A 25,349-nucleotide genomic window follows, 5' to 3' on the forward strand; every position below is an offset into this window, starting at 1 on the left:
TTTCGATCGGCGGTTTCCGTTTCTCTCTATGACGTCACAATGGCGAGATGTGCGCATGCAAATTTTGACTGGTGGTATTGCTGTATTTTTTGCGTACAAAACAACAAAATAGCAGGAAGAAATGTACATAACATGAAATAAACATTATGAGGGTGCAGTATAAAAAAAAAATAAAGAAAAACATTATAATAAACAAACAAAAAAATTTTTTTTTTTTCGCCGAAGCATAAAAAACACCAATTTACAAAAAAAAATAGAACACCTTCATCACTTATAGTTACAGGTTTTTATTCTGGTTCCACAACACTGGTTTTGCTTTCCGGACAATAGACAATTGAGTAATTCTTTTCTCAGCATAACAATCGCCAATGGTTTTCGGAAGGGTATATCCAAAACATATCCACAAAAAGTTCAATGATGATGATTTGGTCATGTCACAGTCACCTCTGTAACATCCCTGATGCATAATTTGCTATCAAAGCATCATATATTGAACCGTATTCATGCAATTTGTTCAAGAATCAAAGGGTTGTGAGTGTCGTTGAAGGCATGACTCAGTAAATACGGTCGCTTCAATTTCATACAGCTGATTTTTTCCTTGTCTTTTTTCTAGAGTGTCTCTGTCATGTTGTGGCTAAGGCTTATACACTGGTAGTTGGCTTGTATATTCAATTATTCATATTCTTTTCTTTGCATAACAATCGCCAATTGTTTTCGGAAGGGTATATCCAAAACAGAACCACAAAAAGTTCAATGATGATGATTTGGTCATGTCACAATCACCTATGTAACATCCCTGGTGTATAATTTGCTATCAAAGCATCATATATGGAACCATATTCATGCAATTTGTTCAAGTATCCAACAGTTGTGGGTGTGGCTGTGGGCGTCACCCAGTAATTAGGGTAGCTTCAATTTCATACAACTGATTTTTTTCCTTGTTTTTTTTCTACATTGTCTCTGTTATGTTGTGGAAAAGGTTTATATGCACTGGTAGAAGGCTTGTCTATTTAATTATCAATATACTTTGATGTTATGCCTTCTTTTTCATCAACTTGCTGACATACACTACCAGTTGAACACAAAAAGAAACAAACAAAAAAATTTTTTTTAGAAGTGCTGTCAAATTCATCTGCTATCAGTTAGCAAACGCCTGAGCTGTGTTATAAAGTTTACAAGCCCTTTTACAAGCAATAACTAACAGTATAAGTAGGTTATATCAAAATAACTCCCTAAAATTTCAGTTTACTAGACAGTACCGTCGCTCAAAAATATCAAATGCAGCGACCCAGTTTTTTCGCTTCATTGCGTCTTGGTGTTCACACTGATTCAGTCAACAGTCGAATTATTTTAAAATTCGCACAATTTCGGGAGTTATGGAAATTTTAAATAGGGTACCTGTGGCTTGGAAGCTATTTTAGTAGGGGTGGTTACATTTTTGGATATAACTACTCCAAAACATGGAGTTATTGAACTGGAAAAGCGATGACTGTGTAGAGTATGAATTTGTATATGATTTTTGTGTTTTAATTTTTAGTCTAGCGTTTGTAGATAAAAAGTTATAGCTTCCTAAACTTAAACAATGAAAAATCTTCAATTGTTGAATATAGGGCGTGGCGCTTAAAGGGTTAAAGTCTCGTGAAGTGTTTTTTTTTTTGTCAGCTGGGTAACATCCCCTTTCTGGGAACCTACGTACGAGAAGTTAATTTTTCTGGACAACCGGCGTTTTGATTCAAGTTCAGTTGTTTATAACAGCAATTTTATAAGTTTACATGACAAGTAAGGGTCGTGACTTCGGTTATTTTGTATTATTAACATGATATTCAACGGTGCACAAACCTTTTTACATGAAGACAATTTTAACCAGGTGCAGACGCCCATGGGCCGGCGTTATTTTTCAAAGTTTTTAACCATTATATTAGAACACAGAAGTTTAAAAATACATTGTTATTTACTACTTAGCATTTAGAGACATTTTCGTGTACACCTATACACGTTCCAATGGGCAGAAAAGTGAAACTAGCAGCTTGCACTGTAAACCAGTGGGCATTGGACTTTGAAGGAAATTTCAAGAGAATTAATGAAGCAATTAAACAAGCTTATTTAAAAGAAGCTCGGTACTGCTTAACGTCTGAACTTTCAATTCCTGGATATGGATGTGAGGATCATTATTATGAGAGCGACACTGAGATGCATTGTTGGGAGGTGTTGAACATTATTTCAGGGTACTGCTCCTGTTGCCACATATAAAAGAACTACTTTTGTGTTGTAAGGTTCTTGAAAAACTGCTACTTCTTGAAGAAAGTAAGCATATGATATGTGATGTTTCAATGCCAGTGATCCACAGAGGTTCAAGACATAATTGTCGGGTTATATTTCTCTACAAGAAAATCCTGCTTATTCGACCAAAAACTGCCTGTGCAAATGATGTATGTACACTCGGAAATATATCAAACTTCTATTTCATCTTATGACCTTATTGTTGCAGGCTAACTTAAGCGAACTAAGGTGGTTTGTTCCATGGAGAAAGACGAAGGCAATTGAAAGCCATCTTCTGCCAAAAAATATTCAGATTGCAACAGGTGTGGGGTTGTGTTGTTTTTTTAAAGAATATACTTAAGTGTTTGAATTATTGTTGCATTCTACATATCATCCTGACGGAAAATTTCAATAACCAATAGACTACAACTCTTATCTCTTAGTAAAAATTATAAAGGGTCACATACTACACCTATGCTTGGGATACCTATGACACATGTTCCTTTGCTATTAGGCCAGTATGAGGTGCCTATAGGAGATGGAATTATTGAAACCCAAGATACATGTATTGGAACCGAAATATGCGAGGAGCTGTGGACTGGTGATTGCCCCAACATTCATCAGTCACTTGATGGTGTTGAAATATTTACAAATGGGAGTGGAAGTATTTTCAGCATGCAGAAACTTCGCTTGAGGTGTGAAATATAGTAACCAAACCACGGAGTGTATGCAAGTATCATTTCCAGAAGTATTATATCCCAATTTCCTGAAAAAAAAGTTTAAATCGCCTGTTTGAATTTACAGGACCGATATTATGCAAGCTACAACAACTAGACTGGGAGGCGTTTACTTAATGAGCAACCAGATAGGGTGTGATGGTAGTAGACTGTATTTTGATGGTTGCTCCTTGATAGCACTGAATGGACAAATGGTGGCACAAAGTGTGCAATTTTCGTTGGATGAGACTGAAGTTACTGTTGCTGCAGTGGATTTGGAAGAAGTTCGCACATACAGGTGAGGATTGTGCAAAATATATAACTATTTCTGCTAAGTTTATTAAACTCAAACAACATTTCCCCCTCTTCAGGTTGCTGCATGTCAGGCTTTTAAAAATAAAATGTTCAATTTTCCTGCTGCTTGTTCAATTAGAGAATTATCTGTGGCATTTTTTTTCCAAGAGTGTACAAAATTTACTATGTTATGCACAGCTATGTCTTTTAGGGCAACACTTTCAAGTAGAAGCATACAAGCAGCTGGCGAAAGTGAATATCCACGCATTAAGATCCACGAGTTTGCGATGTGCCCCGACGATGTCGAAAGTCAGTTATGTCTCGAATGTACCCCCTCTATGCATATTCGTTATTACTCGCCGGAAGAAGAAATTGAACGGTCAACTGCCTGCTGGTTGTGGGACTACTTGCGCAGAAGCGGACAGTCAGGCTTTTTGTTACCTCTCGACGGTGGAGAGGACAGTTCAGCTGTGGCATGCATTGTATATTCGATGTGTGACATGGTATGTTGTGATGGCTTTAGTTTGCCCTCAGAAGCAATGTTTTTTTTGCAATTAGCTGTTCACGGCAGCCGGAAACGGAAATGAAACGGTTGTTACGGATGTTAAACGGATCGTCAACGACGAATCATACGTGATAACGAACCCCGAAAAGCTGTGCAACGATCTCCTCACAACATGCTGCATGTCCAGCGACGTCAAGCCGGGTAAAGGTGTACAAACAGTGTCACTAACAATTTAGATTCTGAAATCTTTCATTCTGTCTTTCGCACTAAACTTAAATACTCGAGATTGCTAAATTTCGTTTTGCTTATCGAGGTATAGGTCACAGAAAAACAATTGAGAGTTACCCAGAAATTTGGTTTTTGAAACGTGGTCGCAGAAACAAAATTAGCCTTCTGTATGGATTACGGCATAAGCATCACTACAATCCTGCCTTTTTTTAACAGCAATAACCAAACAACGAGCTTCGTCTCTTGCGCAACGCATCAATTCCAACCACCTTGAACTATGCATCGACTCTGTTGTTTCGGCCTTTCTGTCAGCGTTTACCACCGTAACCGGTTTTATTACCAAGTTCAGACAGAATGGAGGATCACGTGTTGAAAATATTGCCTTACAAAACCTCCAGTCCCGCACCAGGCATGTATTTTGCGCTCAGCTAAAATTAATTATGTTAATAAAGCGGGTTATCCAAAACTTGTGGCCGCTAGCCTGCGGGATCGCAGCACAGCGAACTGCATGTCACACAAAATTATGCAGAATTTTACTGTAATATGTACTCTTCAAGACAATATAGGAGTTGACTGGCTACAGCCACTACGGCTATACTTAGATCCGTGAAGTTTTTCAGTCGTTTTATTGATATTGTTGTGTCTTGAGCATGTTAAAATCAACGTATATCAAACACGAATAATTGCGGTAAATTGGATCTAACTGAAAAGGATCGCGAGTGACAAAGTTTGGGCACCGCCTGCTCTAAACTTTCTGGTGGTCGTTGTTCTTCAGATGCGGTCAAGCAATATATAGGACGTGTTTACGTAACTTTACAAGTTTATACTGTTATAGGATGGTCCTGGCATATCTGTTTGCCCAGCTCATGCAGTTGGTGCGTGGCAAGCCAGGGTGCTTGTTGGTACTTGGGTCCTCCAATGCAGACGATAGCTTGCGCGGCAACTTCACCAAGTACGCATACTCCTTTTGATATTCAATTCAAGGCATGCTGTATGTAACTTGGGGGGCTCTATCATATTGTTTTCTCATTTTGTGCAGATATGGTTTTTCTAGCGCAGACATTAACCCTATTGGCGGAATCAGTAAGTCCAACTTGAGGTCCTTTCTGAAATATTTCAAGGGCAAATATGAATTTACGCAACTTGATGACATAGTTCAGTCTAAAGGTAGGTTTATCAGCATGGAACCCATAGCATGAGTGATTTTGTAAAAATGTGTCATGTAGTGTTTTGTTATTGTTCGTAACGTTAACAGTCTTTTACGGTTTTGGTGACCCCCTATAGGGTCGCTTAAATTTTCATATGTTTTTATTGAAATAAAAAAACTTGCCATAAACCACTGTTTGATTGGCCCTAAACCTTTAAGCAAAGCGATTGAATTAAATATTCCAGCTGCAGTTTGAAGTTCAAGCATTCAATGCGGTTGTAAAATTGATTTGGCCACACATTGTTAACGCACATTCGGATCGTTATAAAAGCATTACTGAAAAATTTGTTTGTCAGTTACCTTTATCGTGTGCACTGTTTCGGCACTACGCGGTCATCATTCTCAACCAACGGAATGTATTGCCTGTCCTGTCACAAAAAAGTTTGAACCACATATTTCCCAAATAATCTGCCAATGGTGTCGCATGTGATTGCAATGACACATGTTTACGTAAGCATAGTTTAGGTCTTACTATTGTTGGGTTGAAGCATGTCCCTTCACCAAACAAACTTAACCTTTTGGGGGAAATTTCGCTTTTTCTGCAAGTACAGGCGAAAAGATCAACACATGTGTTTTTTTTAAATACTGTGTTACGGTATAAGTAACAAAATCGTCTCAGAAAAAGGGAGTAAACACTATTCGAGTGATTCGCAACATTTTGTCGGGGATAAGTGGTTTGGGAACCACTGTGTTAGTGATCTTTACCTTTAATGCAACTCCACTTGAACACTTCTCTATAAGACACCGCTTGGTAATGCCATCACAGCATTATATATTTCTGATAAAAAACTCGCAAGGCCAGCAGATCAGACCCATGAATAACTACAGTTCGCGGTAATGAATGTCATGTTCATTTTTAGAAGAAATTACGCAAACTTATAACATGACTTACGACGAGCTGTCGGTGTTTGGACGTTTGCGAAAAATCTACAGAGTCGGTCCCTACACGATGTTTATCAAGCTTGTCCATATGTGGAAAGAATTCTGCACTCCCACGCAGGTCAGAAAAACTCGTGAAACCGGGTGACAATTTTTTCCAGTAATACTTTTTTTCTAGCGGGTTGACGAGCCTTTTGAACGAAATCAATCAAAAAACTATTTCAAAACGAAGCTATTACACAACACTTGCAATAACAGAGTTTGATTACAAGAGTGCAAACAAAGTAGCTCTTCTGTGGTTCCGTTTAGGTGGCCCAAAAGGTCAAGAACTTCTTCTTTGCATATTCGACGAACCGCCACAAGATGACAACACTTACACCTGCTTTGCACGTGACAAATAACAACCCAGATGATAATCGCTGCGATTTGAGGCCGTTTCTTTACAACGCCAAATGGTTGTGGCAGTTTAGGTATTTCATTTGATATGTAATTACAATTGTGTTGTATGGTTATCATTTTTCTATTCAGGAAAATCGATGACCACGCCTCTCGCATGGTAAAGCCTCCTGAACATTAAAGCAGAATTGTTTTTAGTGCTCGTGTGGTATGACCGATGTACGAGCATTCAATTTATTTTTTATTAACCGATGTGCAATTAAATACTGCTAACGCTGCTGTCGCCTCGCTACATTTAAAAAAAACACCAAACATGCCTAACCATCATATATTTACTTTTTTAATAAATGATTAGTAACTTATAGCAAGTTGTTGCATGCACTATGACACTACTTTAGTTTTAAACAATGACTTTTACCCACTGCAAATTCCTTTACTGCGTGTTTGCAATAGAGTTACCTCAAGAAAAAAGTCTTGTGTAATTTTTACCTGAAGCGATTCTCAATCTGTTAGCGTCAATAAAAGTAATTGTGCAACGCGGGTCCCACAGGAGAGGAGCAGCCAGTATAGGTATATGCGGCGAACTCCAGGGCCGTACGAATATAGGGAGCATTGTTTGGTTTAAAACTGAGGGATTCCATCGATAAGGCAGTCTTTATGTGAACTTTCTCGCGTAGGAACGTATTTCCTGTTTTCGTGCAATAACAACAGGATTTCCAAGATTTCAGTGAATCGTGGTAACGTGGAAAGATTACAATAAAAAAGTATATAGCTTTTCTTGACTGCTTTGTCGTTCTTACTGCGATTTGTCAAAAACGTCTGGAAAATTTACGAAAAACAACCACTCTTGTGAAAAAGGTAATGAAGTCAAAACCCATTACAAATTTTGTTAGTTTTTCAAGAACAAGTGAAGTATTCAAACAAAAACTGCCGCATGGTAGAACTAGACCCGATTCAACTTAATTTGCACAAAAGAACGCGCATGAACTCTAAATATGTAAAACAGTTGGCAGGGATACCGATATACAACCAAAAGGGCAACCGGGTCAGGCGCTTACTAGAGTAAACTACTAAAAAATAATGATCGCACAGTGGAGCTGGAGAACTAAATATCTATTCTAATTCTAACACACGGAACTGAGCAAACAGACCACAAATAACTCAAATAAGATAAGGTGTGTTGTATTGTGTAGTGAACTGCCAGTCGTGTAATGATGATGATTCGAAATATTTCCTCAAACAAGTCAGAACGAATGAGAACAAAGGTAGCAAATGTACTCCTCGTGTGATGTTTGCAAGCCAGATTGGAAAGTGTGTTTTTTGCGCGGAGGATTTTGTTTCGGCGATCGTTAATTGCGCGAAGTTATTTCGTATGTTAATGCATTAGCTCATATCGGTAAATTCTCCTCCGCGCACATCATTTTGTCCAGTCTGGTTTCCAAGTAGCATCGAAAAGGGAATGCGTGGAACAGTACACACCACCGTCATTTCGGCGAAATGGAATTTGGTTAAAACCGAAATTATTTCACGCATGAATGAACACGGCTTGAGTTAATCCTTTTTTGCATCCAAGGATCATCACTCAAATCTTGATGTGCTGTCAGTTAACATTCATTTACCAACCTTTTCCAGAAAATGAATTTTCCTAGATTTTGCTGTGTTATGTTGAAATGAATACCACTCCGTCAAGTTATTATTTTGGAGATGTACACCATCATTATAATCAGTCTATTCCTCCCAATGACGAAGAGCTGTTAAAAAAAGGTAAGACCAAACATTTTCATTTGGAGATTTAAAAATAAAAATAATAAAAACAATCATGTTTTTAGTTCAACAGCTTCAACAGGACCTGCAACAGCAGGCACTCATTGCAACTGGGCAAGTGGATTTACCTGTGGGTCTGAGTCAAGCACTCAAACCTGTGTCATTGCAAATCAAGAGTGATATACAAAAGCCACATGATCTTTCAAGCAAAGGGCAGTACCGGAGACGGAGTGAGTTTGAAAAGCTCTTCACAGTTGGCTCTGAAAGTCTTAACCTACATCAGCTTTTTCTCCATGCAAAAAGGTTGGCAGACGAAGAGGCAGGTGCTAAATGTACTAACGATGTAGCAAGGCAGGCTTGGATTGAAACACATTCCAATATAGTAGGTACTGTTGGCCATCCGGGAATGGGCAAAACCACTTTGGCAAAAATGCTAGCTCAAAATATTCTGCAGAAATTGGTTTTACCTGATACTGAGATGGTGTTTTTCATACCATTACGGCTTTTGAGTTTCAGCAAGGAAATCTCTTTAATTCAGTTTTTGCTTTCAGGCAGTTACTGCCGCTGGGATAGCAATGTCATTTCAGATAAGTTTCTGTTGGAGTACTTGGAAAAAGCCAAAATTGTAGTTCTGTTTGATGGGCTTGACGAAGGAAAATTTGATAAGGCATCCAGAGTACAACCTGTTCCAAATGATAGTTTTGCAACTGCGGATGTCTTTCTTAAAAATATCCTTGCCGGTCACTTGTTGCGTAGTGCCAAGAAACTCATAACATCTCGGCCGAATGCAATGTACAACCTTCATCCAGATTACAGGCCACACTGCACTGTGGAGATTTTGGGTCTAAGTCGCATGTCACAGGATGACCTAAGTGAGCAAATTTGTGGACCAGATTTTTCAAGACAGGTAAAGAATCAGTTATACCAGCATCCAGAGCTTTCGTCCTTTTCTCATGTCCCGATTTATTGCATCATGACAGTTTCCTGCATTTTGGAAAATGTGCAATCAAACAATGATCAGGCCATCATTTCAAAAACTGATGTTTTAATGAGGGTTTTGTTACGATATCTTCGAACCAGTCACTCGAGAACCCGTGGTGTTGATCTGTCAAAGCTTGCACTGCTGGCCTGGTCTGGATTGAACTCTGAGACTGCAGTCTTTTCTGATGATGACCTTACTAAAGCTAATGTAAACAGGGAAGATTATCAAGCATTTCTGCACACTTATATTGATGATATATCAGCACTTCAATACACTGTCTTGGAGGGGGATAAAAAAACAAGTTTCAGCCACTTGCTCTGGCAGGAGATCTTGGGGTCATGCTATGCCATGTTTTTTATGCCACTCGATGTGTTTAAAACGTCCATAGATAGCATGAATAAACCAAGCCTATCTGTAGTTGCTACTTTCATGTTTGGCCTCTGCAACAAACAGGTATTTTCACAAGCAAGAAAGGTCTTTCCAGGTATTTGTGAAGATCACTGGCATGAAAAGGTAGTGTTGCTGCAATCGTTGGCCGTCTTTAAAGCAGGGAAAATTGCTGGCTCACTAAATGAAAAAGCTCAATTCTGCAGAGTTTGTAGATGGGCAAAAGAATCACAAAACGAGGAAATTGTAAAAAGTGTTGCCACCAGCCTGCCTGAAGCCATCTATCTTTTTGGAACTCTTCTACCAAATGAAGTATCTTCTATGCAAACTGTTCTTGAAACAGATAATACACTTTGCACCCTTAGTATAGGTCAAAAGTCTCCAAGAGGCTTGTACAGAGTTGTAAAATTTGCAGATTCTGGATTGTTAAGGTTTCTCGAGAATTTTGCTCCGATGGTCAACAGCAAGGCTTTTCAGGTAATCTTGATATTTCTTTTTCAAAAAATTTAGCAAATAAGGAGGCTGCAACTGACATTTGTGATAATGTGGCACAACAGCATTGAATTGCAAATAGCTGTGCTAATTTCTGTAATATTAACTATTCAGTTGAAAGCGTCAAGTGATATTGTTGAATTTAGGTTCCTGGGATGTGTGTGTGGCAAACATCTATCACAGAAGTGGAAATCGGTGCAATGCAACCATTCCTAACAACCTTGACAGAAGTAGTATTGTGGGAATGTGACCTTGAGGAAACAGAAGCTACTTGCATATGTAATTTGCTGAAGGAGCACAATAAGATGGTAAATTAACGATAATGGCAAATTATTAAATGTGGCAGTACTTTTATGCTTAAAGATGTGAATTGGGATCATTTAATATTGATTTTGAAGCAAAGCGGCAATTAAACACTGTAGTAAACACATGTCCTGTATATATATATATTATTTTTAAGGGAGGCTGTCAAAAATGTCTCTGTGATATATAAATACAGACTTGTCCCTTCCAATGCTACGTTAGTTCCCATATGATGATAAATGCAGTAAAACCGACCTAGAACAAATGCTGTGCATCAAAGGATGCAAAAAGTTATGCTTTATCATGAGTGGTTCTTCTGTACTTGTGATATGTATCCCATGTACAAGACTGTTAGGTGGATTTTTTATATTTAATTTTTAGTTACACAAGGCTTACATTACTAGCTATTTAACCCTATTATTTTTTATAAGATTCACAGGCTGTGCAGCCAAGCTGGATCAGCCACTTTTCCAGCTTGGCTGCAAACATGCGAAAGCGTGGTATTACTTCTTAAAAAATTTTAGTGGGAATTTTTATTTTACCACTAAATTTCAAAAGACTCTACTAAGATGTTGTAATGTGCAGAGATGTCACCGCTTTGCCAACATAAGTGTGTGTGGTTACATTGTATCAACCAACAACCATTTTGCCCACCTAAAAATGTGTTTTTATTGCACAGCTCAACAAGCTTGACTTGAGCGTTAATAACATTGGTGACAATGGCGCTGCAGCTATTTCTACAATTGTTCACCTGGTGGAAGATCTATTTCTGAGGAATTGTAACATAACTGGTGTTGGAGCTGTGGCCATTGCAAATGAAATGGGAAAGGACAATAACTTGGTGTGTATTAACACATAGAATGTCAATCTGCACTGTTTACATGACTTGTAATTGGGTAAAAGTTAAATCAATGGCCCTGAATAAATCATACAATCGTTGCACGTTTTTCCACCACTTGTGTTGTACTTGATATAATAGAACCCATAACACAAAGGTTTGATTATACCTCTTATTATTTTGTATACTTTCTAAAATCTAAATAGTGCAATTAAATGTGGCTTGTTCAACCAATTTTATGCTCAATTTTAGGTTCACACCCTTAACATGGCCTTTAACAAAATAGGTAATGTTGGGGTGGCAGCACTAGCGCAAAACCTTAGAAAGTTCAAGGTACTTCACCTTCATGATTGTGACATAACAGAAAGAGGAATGTGTGCGATTGGAAAATCGCTCACTCAATGCAATAAGGTAAATAATGGTGGTAAACACCTCTTATTTCTTTCTATTTTAATAGTTAGAGTGTAAGGTTGTTTAATGACTCAACTCTTAGTTCATACAAAACACCTTCTATCTGGTTTACAGCTTAAAAACAGCACGAAAATGATCAGTGTCGGTAAAGTCATTTTGTTATTTTATTTGAGTTATCAGTCATCATTGACATGCAAAGGCTGAAATTGACTGTAAAATAAAACTGTGTTTAGATATCAATGACTGTTAGTGGCAACAACATTGGTGATGAAGGGATTAAACACTTAAAAGAGCACTGGAATCGATTAGACAATATCTCCATTGCCGACTGTGGCCTTTCAGAGGAATGTATTTGCAGCATTGATGCCAAGATTCAGGAACTGACAGCAGATGCGTGGGCCTTGGTGAGTACATACACATATCCTCAGGACGTTATTGTGTTTACCATACTTACACCTGCCTGTTATTTTAGCCTGTAATCCATGGGTTGAACCGTCAATCTGTCAAGAAAAGACGTTGAATTGGTGTTGTACTACAGTCTGACCAACTCGTGATTTGATATGGTGTTGAAAAACTGCTCCAACTTCCAGTAGTGTGGAAACACCTATTTTCGTTTGGAAACACCCTGGTTAATCACAGTCATACATGCAAAGGATTGCAAACAATATGTCAATTAAATAGAGTTGTACCAACACAAAATTACTCAGATTTGAAAAATAAAAATATACCAACTACTAAGCAGGATACGAACACCTATTATTAAACACACCAGGTAAATAATTTCTTGCAATGTTTAATTGGCCGTAAATTATGTACTTTTTTATGAGTCTTGTATGTTTACGCACACAAGACACAACTTACTGTACTAGTTTGATGGCTCGGTTTGTTATTTTCCTCCAAACTTGTTAACCATTGTTTTATTGTTTAAAAATTAATCATATACTAGGTTTGCAATGACACAAAAGCCAATTAACATATTATGTTTTACTCTAGTGGTTTGTGCAACTTTTAGCTGCTATCTACATTAATTGCCAAAACTGTTGTAAATAGTTTCATTTATTGCCACTGCAGGTCACTTGCACTTAACATTTATTGACATTTTATGCACTCAAAATGTTCTGTGTAACAAAGAATAAAAACACACTTTGTTTGAACAGTACAATTTTTATAAATGTCCAGTATTTCAGAAAGGATATCTGTTTTGTAGGCAGACATTTTTTTTATGGTGTTGACCTACTCGCACCCAAAACACTTTTAGACATGAACAAAAAATCGTAGATAATGGCAAAAATTCTACTTCTCTGCCGATTCTCGATAAACGTATATGAAAATTTGATGGACCCTCAGGGAGGCATTCAAACACTACAATTTAAAAAGTGTTACGTACACGATAAAATGAGTTTATTGCCATACAACATAAATGACACTATTTAAAGATTTTCCAATGCACCACAATTGCTTTTAATATCAGTTTCAATTGCATCATGCACAGATGCAGCTGTGGGCTGATTTGCAATCATCACTTCAACATCCTCATTTCCAAATGCTTTTGCAGTGGTTTGTCCAATAGTTACAACCTTTACAGGAGAATTGGAGTCGCACAAAAAATCTTTCCACACAAAAAAGGAAAATTTATATCCCAGAGGACTAAAATATACCAGATACTGGGGTGCTGAATGTTGTTCGCAATACGATTTAATTTTATGTTCGACCAATGGATCTGCCCCAGAGCAATACACTTCGAGAATTTCACATGGTTGTTCATGTTCTTGTAAATATTTTGGCAGGACCTCTCTCCTGCTTTGGCCACATACAAACAATAGCGGAGAGTTCCTTTTAAGATTAGCTTTGTCGGAGATGATAAACTTGGCAAGAGCTTCAGCATTCCCCGACTCTTTTCCTTTAATTTGAAAGCCCATACTTTGTGCGGCAATGGCTGTTGTGTCACCAACAACATAGCAAGGTTTATGGAGCCATTCATTTGGAAGATTTTTTGAGTCGACTACACACACTTTCAGAGCTTCAATGGCTCTTTTGCTGGTTAGTATAATTCCACTGTATAAACTTGGCTGATTGATCTTCTCCTGCAGTAGGTTAATGTTTATGTAAGAAAAAGACAATACAGGGATACAAGTAACATGTGCTATAGGGTCCAACAATTCATGGTAGGCATCTTCAGGCAAAAGGCAATTCCGCATAAGTACAATTTTCATGGCGCTTTTTTAAGTTAGTATCCTTCATCTGACCATGAAATTTTGTATTCTGGATAGTTCTCCTGAAGTATTTTAACAGTCACCTCATGGTCAGCTTTTCCAAATCCGACCGAGTAACCATATACATCCACAGTTTTTAACCTGTCTTCGTGTTTTATTCTTCCACCACCAATGACTTCAGTTTTAAGACCTAGAGCTTCAATTTGTGGGCCAGATTGGTCATAAACGTCTGCGTGATATTCTGCATCCACAAAACCACGAATCACAATCTTTGATGAGCTTTTGCTGGAAACTCTTATTTGTATATATTTAAAAACGCCACTGTCAATAATAACATTGGGAATGCATTCCAATCTTTGATTATCCGTCATTTTAAATCGTACTCAACGTAATTGTATTTTTGTGTAGGCTAAGTTTAAAATCAAAGGCTAAATTGCTTCCTCCTGCTAAATTAACAAAACGTGAACGCGGATAATTTCGCTGTTTTACAAGGCAAAGGATATTATGACTTGTTAATAAATGACCTTTCTTTTTGCTTATGTTCATTTTTACCATAAACTTTGGCGAATAAATCTACGAAAGCATTTTCCATCAGGGGATAATGGCCACTTTGTAAAGTAACTCTACCCGTTTTTAGTAGCTTCATCACGCGGATGTTATTTAAAAATGTTATCCAGCTCCATCGCACGGATTGTATTGAAAAGAGTCCTCCAGCTCCATCACACGGATGTTATTTAATTTTGGATCAAGTATCTCGACGAATCTGTGTCCCAGGGTAGTGTTTATCTCGTTGCACAACCACGATGTTGCAAACATTCAAAATTCGTGCGATAGCTATGGCAGTTAGCGAACCCGCAAATATAAAAATGCATTTTGGGAATTCTGATATGTCAATCGAAAAAGTTCACTTCGATTGCCTGCTGTGTAGGCGAAATGTTATTGCATTTTAGTCTGAGCTGAATTTATAAACAAAAAATTGTCTGAAGTGAGTAAAAATTGTGCTAACTTCCTTGAATTGTTAGATTATGAAACAATCAATACTTTCACATCGACGTCAGTCAAATTTAAACAATAAGGAGCTCGTTTGTACTTTACGTGGTCCAGATCGAAGTAAAACGTCTTGCGAAGAATTAAAGTAAAATTTGTTACGTAGAACTTGTGGTTTGGAATCGATTCGCATTTGTTTTTTCGTTGCTAAAATCTTTTTTTTCGTCTTCACAGAACTAGATTTTTGTTGACATATGACAGTATGTATTTTTTTGCATTTCAAAAATCTCGAAAAGTTAGTGCAGAAGGAGCGAATTTTATATAAATAACCAACAGGTTTAGAAAAACTAAACTGTAAACGGTAAATAGCATAAACAGGAAATTTAATTTATTTTTCGCTGGACTATTGGTAAACATGGGGATTCCCCTGTTTGTAGCAGGTGACCAATTGTTTACATTTGTGGCGAAATGGTTTGTTGGAAAAAAGTGTTTTTCAGGATTTGCAGGATTACAACACTAGTCGTTAGGCGTGGATGAAACAAAGTCATGCCAAGATGTACCCGCATGCAATATACCCGCATGCAATATACCCATGGCATATGCTACCGTCCTGGTGTGTAAACGCTGAAAGTCAACCTTCCGAAATTGTCAGGTGATATATTAAATTGTATTTTAAACAAAACCTATTTCTGTCGACTATTTTATTTTTTGTTTTTAGTTGGTCAGTTGGTATGAATTTTTTTGTCCGAAATAAGCCTTGCCTTTTGTTTTATTTTCTTTAAGTGTTCTTACATGATAATAATGACAAAACTGTGTTGTGTTGAAAACAGCATGTAACACTTGTCACACAATTCCATATTCTTGTTCTGATATTCTCATAGTCTACTTTTGTTTTCTGTAAATTCAATTTGTTTTACTTTACTTTCAGACGTCCCTCATTTACAAGAGGGCGTTCATTCTCTATTTCTGACACAAATGGTTTAAACCGAGACTTAGCAACCATACAAGAAGAACACCTATGCTATTCCTCTGATGGTGATGAGGTTGATCATGCCAAGTCCAGCTCTGACACAAGCTCTGCCCCAAAAAACTACCCTACCGAAAGACAAAACAAAGTCCTACCTGAGCTGGAAGCACAAGACCAATATCTCGAAAAAAAATTTGGCTATCATCGGTATGGTTATTAGTAAGGCAATTGCATACATGGAAGCATGTCTGTTTACTTTTTCTAAACAAACAACTTGATGTAAGTTAATTATTGTAAAACCACATCACAATACTGACCATAAAGAATGTTTGAAAATTTTATAAACGACACTTTATTTGTTTGTAATCAGACAGAAGGTTTATAGCAGCTTCTCGATAATCGCCTACGGTTCAAAGCTGTTCGGTTCTCGTCAGTTCACTGCACATGTTTACGGCGTAATTAGACTGCTATCACGACGGGAAAAATAAAAATTATTATTGTTATTATTATTATAATTTTTTAATAAAGGGGTGATTATAGTAAACATAATAACAAGAAAAGCCTTGATAAGAAAAGCATTTATGGAAAGGTATGTTTCCGAGGTAAAAATCTGTTACTTTTTATAAGTCAGTGTCTTATAAACGTAATGCTATGGTTACACTTAAAACTAATATTTTAGGTTTTTAATCATTCCTGATGGCAACTGTTTGTATCGTGCATTTGCTCAAGCTTTGGTTCATGACCAGTCAAAGTACATGGTACTCAGGACAGAGGTTGTTCACCATATACAAGAACACATTGATGAGTTTAAGGTAACTTTTGTTCATTTCATAATACAAAAGTTGTCATATTTATTTTGAATTGAAGATGTTATGTAAAATCTAGAAATTTGGTTAAAGCAGAATGACTTTGTATTTGTTGAAGGACATAATAGAGGGAGATGCGTGGGAGTTTTTAAAAGATGTTTCCAGAGACTCAACATGGGCAAGTTACCCAGAGATTCTGGCCATTACACAGATGCTCGACATTAATGTTATGATAGTAACAGGTTTGATAACATTATACAGCAGTTGTTTAGGATTTTCAATTGATGTTTAAGACACATATCTGTGGCAAATAGCTCAAGTACACCCAAACTAAAACAGTAAATACAAAATATTTCCACCTCATGTCATACATAATTATGACCAGTGTAAACATTTTACCTATGTAATATGCAAGTTTAATTCGACGATGTAACAAATTCTGCTCAAATAAACAAAACCAGTGATTTTTATTATGACTTGGTGAGCCATGTAGGGGAAAATGGATGTTATTTTTTAAGTAACAGGTCTATTGTTGCAGGTGGATCTGAAACGAATAGCAAAGTGTTTACCACCTTGCATCATTTCCGACGAGATGGAAAACCAATCGAGGCAAAGGACACCGTATGGCTTTCGTGGTTGTCCAATGGACATTATGACCTTATTGTCGACTGCAAAATGAAAAATGTGCATTACAAAAAGTGGGTAAAGGAAGTAAAATCAAGACTTGACAAAGATGAAAAGCTTGCCAAGAAAATTGCACACGAGGAATCAGGAGTAAGAACAGTTTTTGTTAGTTTTAGTCGTAAGGATTGTTTTTTATATATTCCTAAAGCAATGTGCCACATTTATGTATTGGGTATTGAAACATTTGTACAGTCACATCACCCATAATGTGTTTTACGCCTTCTAATGCAGAGAAAAAACGAAGCGAAAATTGTCGCAATGTGATTAAAGAATAGAAAAACTGGATCAATTTAAAAACTAAAGATAGGCTGTCAATCGCACACCGTATCAATATAATTATACATTAAATTCCACAAAGCGATCTGTGGACAGCTCAGATGGATTTTTATTGAGAAAAATATATTTTGCCTAAAAAGCATCAAAAGGAAAAACAGAAAGAAGAAAGTTAAGTATATACCTAACACAAAAAGTTACGAAACATTACGCAACTCGAAATACATTTTTCTCAATAAAAAATCCATCTAAATTGTCCACAGATCGCTTTGTGGAATTTAACATATAATTATATCAAAAATTCTCACATAAAAAAGAACACTAAAAAATATATTATATTTTATAGATGGGAATTTCAGGCATCACAAACAGCATTAAAAACTTGATGTCGCATATGGCTGGGGCAAGTTGCTCCAGTAGTGAACCAACTGATGCAAATCAACAAAAACTGGACACTGCACATGCACAAGCACTTAAACATGATGAGGCTCTTGCAAGATCACTACAAAAAGAAGAAGAAAGGTGTGCATTTGAAACAGAATTTGGTGATCAATATGCATGATACATTTTAAAATCTTTTACCTGTGTTTAACTGTGAAAGAGCAAAGCTTACTATTCAACCAATTTTCTTGCAATTTTTCCCAAATAAAGTTCTCTGTTTATGTGTTGCCATGCTTAAAACTGTGCCTTTGCTGTAGAAAAATGTTTTTGTGCACTTCTTATACTAAAAACAATTTTTACAAGACCTAATAAACTGTTCAAATGCATGCAATCAAAATTCATTCAAACACAACATGAAAGTAAAAGTTATTCTTGTTTTTTGTCCTTACATAGTTGATTTTTTCCCTTTAAATTTGATGATTATTTAGGTGACACAATGTTTTTCTAATAATTTTTTTTCTATTGACAAAAGAAAACACAAATAAGCTTAGCCAGAAAAATAAACCAATCACATAGAAATAAGAGATATTTTATTTAACTGTAAACTTTTACAGTATTTTTAAACTAAAATTTTTGACAAATTGTAACAATTGTTGTTATTCTGTGCAATACTATATATGCACGATATTTTGCAGCAGGCTTAATGTGGACTTGTGCAAGTTGTGCCAAACATTATTTGGTTTCACACATAATTTTTGTTTTAATTTGGTTTACAAACAATGTCAACCATTTGTCTTGAAAGCTTGTTTTGCTGTTCATTTTTCTGACTAGCTATTGGTCTTGTTCAAAATTATTTTGTATATATGCTTTCTACTATGATGCAAACAGCAGGTTGCGTAAGTAGTAAGTAGGTTTTCACAGCACTCTTTAAAATGCCTCCATTTTGTCAACAAAAATTTAACTTTATTTCCAAATCAAATAGTTCCGCTTTCAAATATATGCAAAATCAAACAATTTTACATATAGCACACAAATACAATGACGCTATTGATTAGGAGTTTTTTTTATTTGAGCGTTTCTCAGCTTCAAGTTGTCCACGGTCTTTGTACGGTGCAAGCTTCGTTAGTTGTTGAAAAGAGGTCTTGTAAATATTGTGTTGGATAATCTTGGATTTTGGATCTATTGGGTTAGGAAACACTGTATAAAGTCTTGTGGCTTTCACTTGGCTATCAGCTGTCTGTTGCTGTGGTTTGGGCTTGTTTAACCTTTTGTCTTTTGCACTCCTTTTCTTAGGCATGTTCGCCTGCAAATGTGGGCAATTTTAAAGCAAACAAACGGATCATTCAGTGACAATAGTGATATATGTAAAGGTTGTTTTCAAAATGTTATCAGTTTGGTCTGCTGTTTTGCTCGTAATGTTGATTAAAAAAAATTGCCATTTTGTTTATTTGCTTTCAATGTTTAATTAGTGTAGTACTCAAGATGTGGACAAAAAATATAAAAAAAAGACTGAAATATATTGTGGTTGAGTTTTGTTGGTAAGACTTGATTTTAAAAGTCAATGAATCAGTATGTACGAATATATTATATAAATAGTCATGCACATATGACACACCTCAAACAAGTCTTGCAACACAGCAGAGATCATACATAATTTTGGTAAATACCTCTATTGCGCTTTGACATGCAATCAGCGCTTTGAGTTGTTGAGCACAGTTCCCTTCATGATAGTCGTTCATTTTGAGGCAATCAAAAAAAGTTGAAGCCTGGTCTTGGCAGGAAGACGCTACAAGATAAAAAAAGAGATGTTGTTTGTTGAGAAGTATCATGGTGTTGCAGTAAAAAATATAAAATGTCTTAAAGCAGTTCCAGCTTTTATTTCAAATGCCTTAAAAAGAATTTTAAAACATAGCTTACAAGATAAAAGAGATAATGTTTGTTTACAAAATTGTACATTTTCTTTAACTGCTATTCAGATTTACTTGCAACCAACCAACAAAATTTAAAGCAAAAAATATTGCTTGGAAAACAGCCCACAAAACTGTTGAAACTACATAGGTGATATAGGCATGATGTTGATCAAAAAAAAATTAATTCACCAACATACCATTTCTGGATTGCTTTTTTGAAAAGTAGGGTGTGTCACGAAGAAACAGTGGTCTTTTTACTTTCAATATCGGGCCTGTTTTCGGGTTGGTTAGATAGGCAATTTTTGCATTAATATCACCAGCTTTTCTTGCCATTGTATGTGGATCTTTCTCAAGGTAATGCAATCTGCCACTGACTGTTATGAAATAGGTTTATGTGACATTATTCTGCAACCTGCAAAAAAATATTTCATGTTGAATTGCAAAAATATTATTTTGATGTAATACTGTTTTAGGCATGAAAGCAATTTTGAGTATGTATAGGAAAAAATGTCATGCAAAATTACAAAGGAAGATGTACAAGTAAAGCAGTGTGTTTTGTCTAAAAGAGCTGGCAAGTGCAAATAATATAGGTCCTCTTAGCAGCAGATAGGTTATCAGAATTTTTAAGTGCTTGTTCCAAAGGAGTGAAGATGGTGCTTGCAAATAAATACTTAATATAAATGAACTTTTAACATTTGACTTGGCAAGACAGAAACACTTTGGTGACAGCAAATATTTTTAAACATGTCCAACAAACAAGAATATTGCAGCTAGGTGTCAAAAATCAGTGTGTGTGTTCAGCCTAGTATTTGCAGATTGGTGGAGGAAAGAAATTTTTAAGAAAGAAAAATTTAGGTTTCAATGAATATACTTGACATAAAAATGATGAGATATTTTTTCACATTATAAACATTTATGTTTAAGCAACAAACAAAATAAATCGAAACACTGCATTAGAGCAAGCAGCTATGACACTTCCAAACACAATTTACAATATTCTATACCATCTGGTCTATTTCGCTATGATATTGTCAAGACGCTCCTGAATCTTTTGCAAAATTTGTTCATCCAATTGCTCCAAGATATTATCTGCAATATTGTCTGAGTTAGTATCTGCCTCATTGGATATAACATCACCCTCATCGTTGTGATCAAAAATCTCATTGCTTTGATTCAGAGTTTCTTCAAGCAATGCAATATGGTTTTTAAATTTAACTGCTTCTTTCCTGGGTTTCAAATGTACAGTTGTTGACAGTCCATACTTAGGTGCTGCATTGGTGTAGAAGGCCATGTTCTTTTGGGCATCAGGATCTTCTGGGTTCAGTAACAGTGTAGATGCAGCGCACGTTCCTGCACTTTTAAAGTTTTCAAGTTGATAATAGGAAAATTGAAGGTAAGCATAGCATTGGGACAGGCCATTTTCAAATATATGCCCATTAACAAGTGGATTCAACTTTTCACGGCAAGAACAACGGCATTTTAAATAATCCAAAAACTGATGAGAAATTGCACGATAAAAGCGATGAAAGAAAGTGGGGGTGTAGGGCTGATAACAAAGCAGTTCACACTCTTCATGCTCGGAATAGTATTCTAATAGGGCCTTTTCAATGTTTGTAACAACATCCTTATAGTTTTTTTTGGAATACGCAGTTACACCAGCCACAAAATGTAGATAAAACTTTGATGCTTCCAAGTCCACAAAGTCATCGTCAGTAACATTTTCCACTGTTTTGTAGTAATTTATGTTATTAAGTGTGGCTTCATCATTCAAATGTGCTTGATGGTGAGTATACACAGCCTTACATGCCTGCTTAACCAAATTGGTTTTAAAATATGAAAATTGAAGAAAGTCATATGGTTCACGCTGCTGAAATGCTTCCATTACTTTCTCTGAAGGCCTGTTTTGCAGGGAAACACCATATGGGTGTTCTTCAATGCACAGCTTAATGCAATTTCCTTCTGCAACCAAGTTTCCCATTACTAAAAGGTCATTATACTTGGACAACTGCAAATGCGGCAAATCAGCAGAAATATTCGCATTTTTACATTTTTGGTTGCATGCAATGTCAGCATGTTTCATCATCCTGTATGCAACAAGAGCTTTTTCAAGATTTTTGATACAATTAGGGTAGTCCTCTTCAAAATAACTCTCCTTTCCCAATTCCCAGAGTTCATCCAAAGGAATCTTGATGTCGTCAGGAAATGCAGAGTCTGGATTGCCATTCAAGGCCTCAACAATAACAATTACGGAAATACACACACAGCAAACCAAGAATCTCATGCTTTAATGTCTAGAAAATACAAATTGGAATTTTAAACTACAAAATCTATTTCAACTCTCAATAATACAACAATACCCTATTTGCTTGAATGCTAAGACAAAGCAAAAATGCGTTTAAAAATTCAACAAAACTTTCAATACTTTATACTCATTCAGCTAACCATACGATAGTAAAAGTTAAAATCAATGAGCTAGACAACTGTTATCACCTTCAATGCACAAAAAGAACCACTGTTGTAATTTTCGCATGCATGAGTGATTTCATTAAGCGCATGACTGACTGCATTCATTCACACAAAAATGTTTGATTCGTGAGAAAACATTCATTGAGACTTCGATGCACTTACTTTAATTTGAAAACTTTCACAATCTGTTTTCAAACGATTATAGGCTACATAATATGATTTTTAATAGCATTTTGACCTTGCGGTACACGTGTAAGTTCTTACATGGTTGACTGGGTTGGAGTAATTTTTGTCAACAAAAACAGAACAGTCACCCTTACGGGTAAAATTCGTCCCATTCTTAACGCAATTAGTGCAATAGGAAACCTAAAGTGGTACAGTAACAAGCTATGCCTTATGTTAAATCAACGAGGTAGGGGGGCTTTTCCTAAAGAAAGAAAGAGTTAGTAGTTTTGTGACGTCATATTCAGATTAAAGAACAAACAATAAATGCTGATTTTTTGAGTTAAAAATTTCCTCAAAATAATGCCAAATAAGTTGTTTAGTGATATTCAAACAAGCTTGAGGGACAGTACTTTCTCATACGGACCCCTTATTTTTTATGCAGCGTTGGATGTAGATATTCACCATGACAAAATTAATGGAATGGATTGTGGGCGTTGGTATAATAATTGCTATTTGGGCAACTGTTGTATTTGAACTCTTAGAGAACATTCCAGAAGATGTATACAATATAGTACTGCCTCTTCCTTTTATCATGATTATTGCATTTGGCATGTACTCTTTGGGTGTCATCATATACAGAGTCATTACTTTCAATGATTGTGCGGATGCTGCAAAAGAATTGAAACTCCAAATTGAAGAAGCAAAGAAAGACCTTACGAGAAAAGGAATGAAATTAACATGACACCAATATGACCCAGATTGGAGAACATTTTAAAATTTTCAACGATTTGTTTATTATGAATCAATTTGTTATTGTTTGAATAAGAGTCCAAAAGAGTTATTGTTTGGAAACTGCCGATTGGTGTAACAACAAGTAATCGCTGTTTTTTGTATTTTGTTAACAATATTATTTAGATTCACTTGCCAAGCGCTTGTGATGAGAAACTACTGCTCAAATAATTGGTCTATTTTTGTATTTTATTCATGCAAGTATGTAAGTTTAATGTGTATTAAAGTGCAAAAACACAAAACACCATTTAAAATCTAACTGTTATGTGAGATATTAGCATACTCAAATGAAAACAATGCTCTAACCAAGAATATATTCAAATACTCTGCCTTGTCAGATTGCAAAACACGATTGAGATGAAGCGACATATTTTTTTATTCAACACATGTTGGATCACACAAAGAAACTGTACATTCACAAATAAAACAGTCACACATATGATATATATTGCGTTTAAATCAGGATGTGTCCATGTCAGAATGCCCATTCAAGCTTGCTTTGTCACAAAATTTAATGATTTTGTCGCAAATGTTCAAGTAGGCTTTAGTTGCTGGTGAGTCCGGTGAAAATTGCAAATATGACTGACCATTGTCACAACATTTACCAATCATGGGATCCAGAGGAATGCTGCCAAGAAAGGGAATCCCCATTTCCTTGGCAACATTTTCCACCCCACCAGCAATGGGTGGGAAAATGACGGAGCTTTTTTTGCATTTGGGGCAAATCAAAATACTCATGTTGTCAATTATTCCAATGATTGGAATGTTGACTTTTCGGCAGAAGTTTATTTCCTTTCGAACATCAGAGAGTGCCACCTCTTGGGGGGTTGTAACTATCACTGCTCCATCTATTCCAGCCTGAAATGAAACACAAAAGTTTTTAATTGTCTAAAATTGAATAATTTCGCCTGAAAACAAAATGCAATAAAAAAGTTTTTAGTTGCCTGAAATAATTAAGAGCTGTTACGATGTTATGTATTCACAATGGGAAACCTCTTGCAAGCTTGTGGTACAATGGCTCTTACCATTGCTAGAAATTGTACAATCGACAAATGCTCATCAGACGTTCCAGGTGGAGTATCAACCACCAAATAATCCAAAGATCCCCAGTCAACATCTCGGAGGAACTGCTTAATTAGACCATTCTTCTTTGGTCCTCTCCAGATCACAGCATCTTTTGGGCTTGCAAGTAAAAATCCTGGAGACATAACACACAGATTGTCCTCGATGTATATTGGAGACCAACCGGAACCACTACTATGCACTTGTTCATTCAGGACACCCATTATTCGTGGAATTGACGGCCCACATATGTCCACGTCAAGCACTCCAACATGCTCTTCTGCATTCTTACTGAGAGCATACGCCAAATGCGCCGTGACAGTGCTTTTTCCGACGCCCCCTTTACCCGATAAAACCAAGATTTTGTGTCGTACATCCGACAAACTCTCTTTTATCTTTGGAAGGTCGGGGTCCGGTAGTTTTGCCTCTCCGCTTGCGCAGATGTTCTGGTTTGGACAGCCAGCACAGGCGGACACCTTTCCGGCGTCGACACTTTCTGTTCCGGGGCAATGTTCAGGAGCGTCTTCGGGAATATCTGCCATATTTAGTTTCTCTATTTTCGCCTCCACACGCAGACATGCGAAGCATCGAAGTAAAAATGCCGAGTAATGGTTCTTCAGGGGGTTTCCCTTGAACATATGATTGAATTTTTTATCCTAAATTAACATTATTTTATGTATTGACGTTCACCTATTTCACAACAAAAAATAATACCTTAGAAACAAACTTTTATTTCTAATAAAAAATAGGATATATTTTCGTAACAGTCAAAATGCATAAATAATATATTAAACAATACATTTCGGACTGACTTCATACATTCCAAAAATCAGGTCACATGACGTGGCAAATATTGTATGTGTTTCGTTTTGCCATTGTTTTTACCACTGCATTGCTGTGTTTATTTTGGAAATGTATCGTTTTTCTGAGTTGTAAAAGCAGGTATTATTGTGAGGTTTCATTGCTTTCTATCATACTTTTTATT

At 36.4% G+C, this 25,349-nt stretch overlaps 8 protein-coding genes across 10 annotated transcripts; 3 read left to right on the top strand and 5 right to left on the bottom strand.

Moving 5' to 3' along the window:
* Positions 1-1,962: 1,962 nt before the first annotated feature.
* LOC145896622 (glutamine-dependent NAD(+) synthetase-like) lies at positions 1,963-6,974 on the top strand. Of its 3 annotated transcripts, none has more exons than XM_082985114.1 (13): positions 1,963-2,205; positions 2,274-2,429; positions 2,489-2,582; positions 2,774-2,954; positions 3,064-3,273; positions 3,481-3,772; positions 3,828-3,981; positions 4,219-4,411; positions 4,838-4,954; positions 5,042-5,169; positions 6,070-6,209; positions 6,398-6,558; positions 6,617-6,974. In XM_082985114.1, the coding sequence occupies exons 1-13, from the start codon at positions 2,002-2,004 to the stop codon at positions 6,663-6,665; spliced, it is 2,079 nt and encodes a 692-aa protein (XP_082841240.1). In that variant the 5' UTR covers positions 1,963-2,001; the 3' UTR covers positions 6,666-6,974. The 3 variants fall into 3 exon arrangements, with proteins under 3 accessions (XP_082841240.1, XP_082841242.1, XP_082841243.1); XM_082985116.1 differs by having other exon boundaries at positions 3,828-3,975; XM_082985117.1 differs by lacking the exon at positions 6,617-6,974 and having other exon boundaries at positions 6,267-6,523.
* Positions 6,975-8,093: 1,119 nt separating this feature from the next.
* LOC145891924 (NACHT, LRR and PYD domains-containing protein 3-like) lies at positions 8,094-12,914 on the top strand. The gene is made up of 7 exons (XM_082981967.1): positions 8,094-8,248; positions 8,314-10,094; positions 10,256-10,417; positions 11,092-11,253; positions 11,503-11,661; positions 11,895-12,065; positions 12,134-12,914. The coding sequence occupies exons 1-7, from the start codon at positions 8,155-8,157 to the stop codon at positions 12,179-12,181; spliced, it is 2,577 nt and encodes an 858-aa protein (XP_082838093.1). The 5' UTR covers positions 8,094-8,154; the 3' UTR covers positions 12,182-12,914.
* Positions 12,915-13,047: 133 nt separating this feature from the next.
* LOC145891940 (uroporphyrinogen-III synthase-like) lies at positions 13,048-13,874 on the bottom strand. Its single transcript, XM_082981968.1, has one exon. The coding sequence runs from the start codon at positions 13,872-13,874 to the stop codon at positions 13,092-13,094; it is 783 nt and encodes a 260-aa protein (XP_082838094.1). The 3' UTR covers positions 13,048-13,091.
* A 14-nt stretch (positions 13,875-13,888) lies between these two features.
* On the bottom strand, positions 13,889-14,316 carry LOC145891956 (14 kDa phosphohistidine phosphatase-like). Its single transcript, XM_082981970.1, has one exon. The coding sequence runs from the start codon at positions 14,243-14,245 to the stop codon at positions 13,889-13,891; it is 357 nt and encodes a 118-aa protein (XP_082838096.1). The 5' UTR covers positions 14,246-14,316.
* Positions 14,317-15,320: 1,004 nt separating this feature from the next.
* On the top strand, positions 15,321-18,489 carry LOC145905913 (OTU domain-containing protein 1-like). Its single transcript, XM_082993242.1, has 6 exons — positions 15,321-15,513; positions 15,790-16,035; positions 16,508-16,640; positions 16,753-16,876; positions 17,173-17,408; positions 17,938-18,489. The coding sequence occupies exons 1-6, from the start codon at positions 15,395-15,397 to the stop codon at positions 18,151-18,153; spliced, it is 1,074 nt and encodes a 357-aa protein (XP_082849368.1). The 5' UTR covers positions 15,321-15,394; the 3' UTR covers positions 18,154-18,489.
* Positions 18,490-18,617: 128 nt separating this feature from the next.
* Positions 18,618-20,290, bottom strand: LOC145905924 (uncharacterized). The gene is made up of 3 exons (XM_082993254.1): positions 20,080-20,290; positions 19,640-19,758; positions 18,618-19,275 (listed from the first exon to the last, which is right to left on the bottom strand). Exons 1-3 carry the CDS (start codon positions 20,213-20,215, stop codon positions 19,024-19,026), a joined length of 507 nt encoding a protein of 168 aa, XP_082849380.1. The 5' UTR covers positions 20,216-20,290; the 3' UTR covers positions 18,618-19,023.
* Positions 20,291-20,294: 4 nt separating this feature from the next.
* LOC145905903 (cartilage-associated protein-like) lies at positions 20,295-22,169 on the bottom strand. Its single transcript, XM_082993231.1, has one exon. It carries the CDS (start codon positions 22,161-22,163, stop codon positions 20,895-20,897), a length of 1,269 nt encoding a protein of 422 aa, XP_082849357.1. The 5' UTR covers positions 22,164-22,169; the 3' UTR covers positions 20,295-20,894.
* A 1,092-nt stretch (positions 22,170-23,261) lies between these two features.
* Positions 23,262-24,935, bottom strand: LOC145899637 (cytosolic Fe-S cluster assembly factor NUBP1 homolog). Its single transcript, XM_082988529.1, has 2 exons — positions 24,328-24,935; positions 23,262-24,160 (listed from the first exon to the last, which is right to left on the bottom strand). Exons 1-2 carry the CDS (start codon positions 24,904-24,906, stop codon positions 23,762-23,764), a joined length of 978 nt encoding a protein of 325 aa, XP_082844655.1. The 5' UTR covers positions 24,907-24,935; the 3' UTR covers positions 23,262-23,761.
* Positions 24,936-25,349: the final 414 nt, after the last annotated feature.

The sequence above is a fragment of the Ascidia mentula genome, chromosome 1, assembly GCF_947561715.1.
Source record: "Ascidia mentula chromosome 1, kaAscMent1.1, whole genome shotgun sequence".
NCBI lineage: Eukaryota > Metazoa > Chordata > Ascidiacea > Phlebobranchia > Ascidiidae > Ascidia > Ascidia mentula.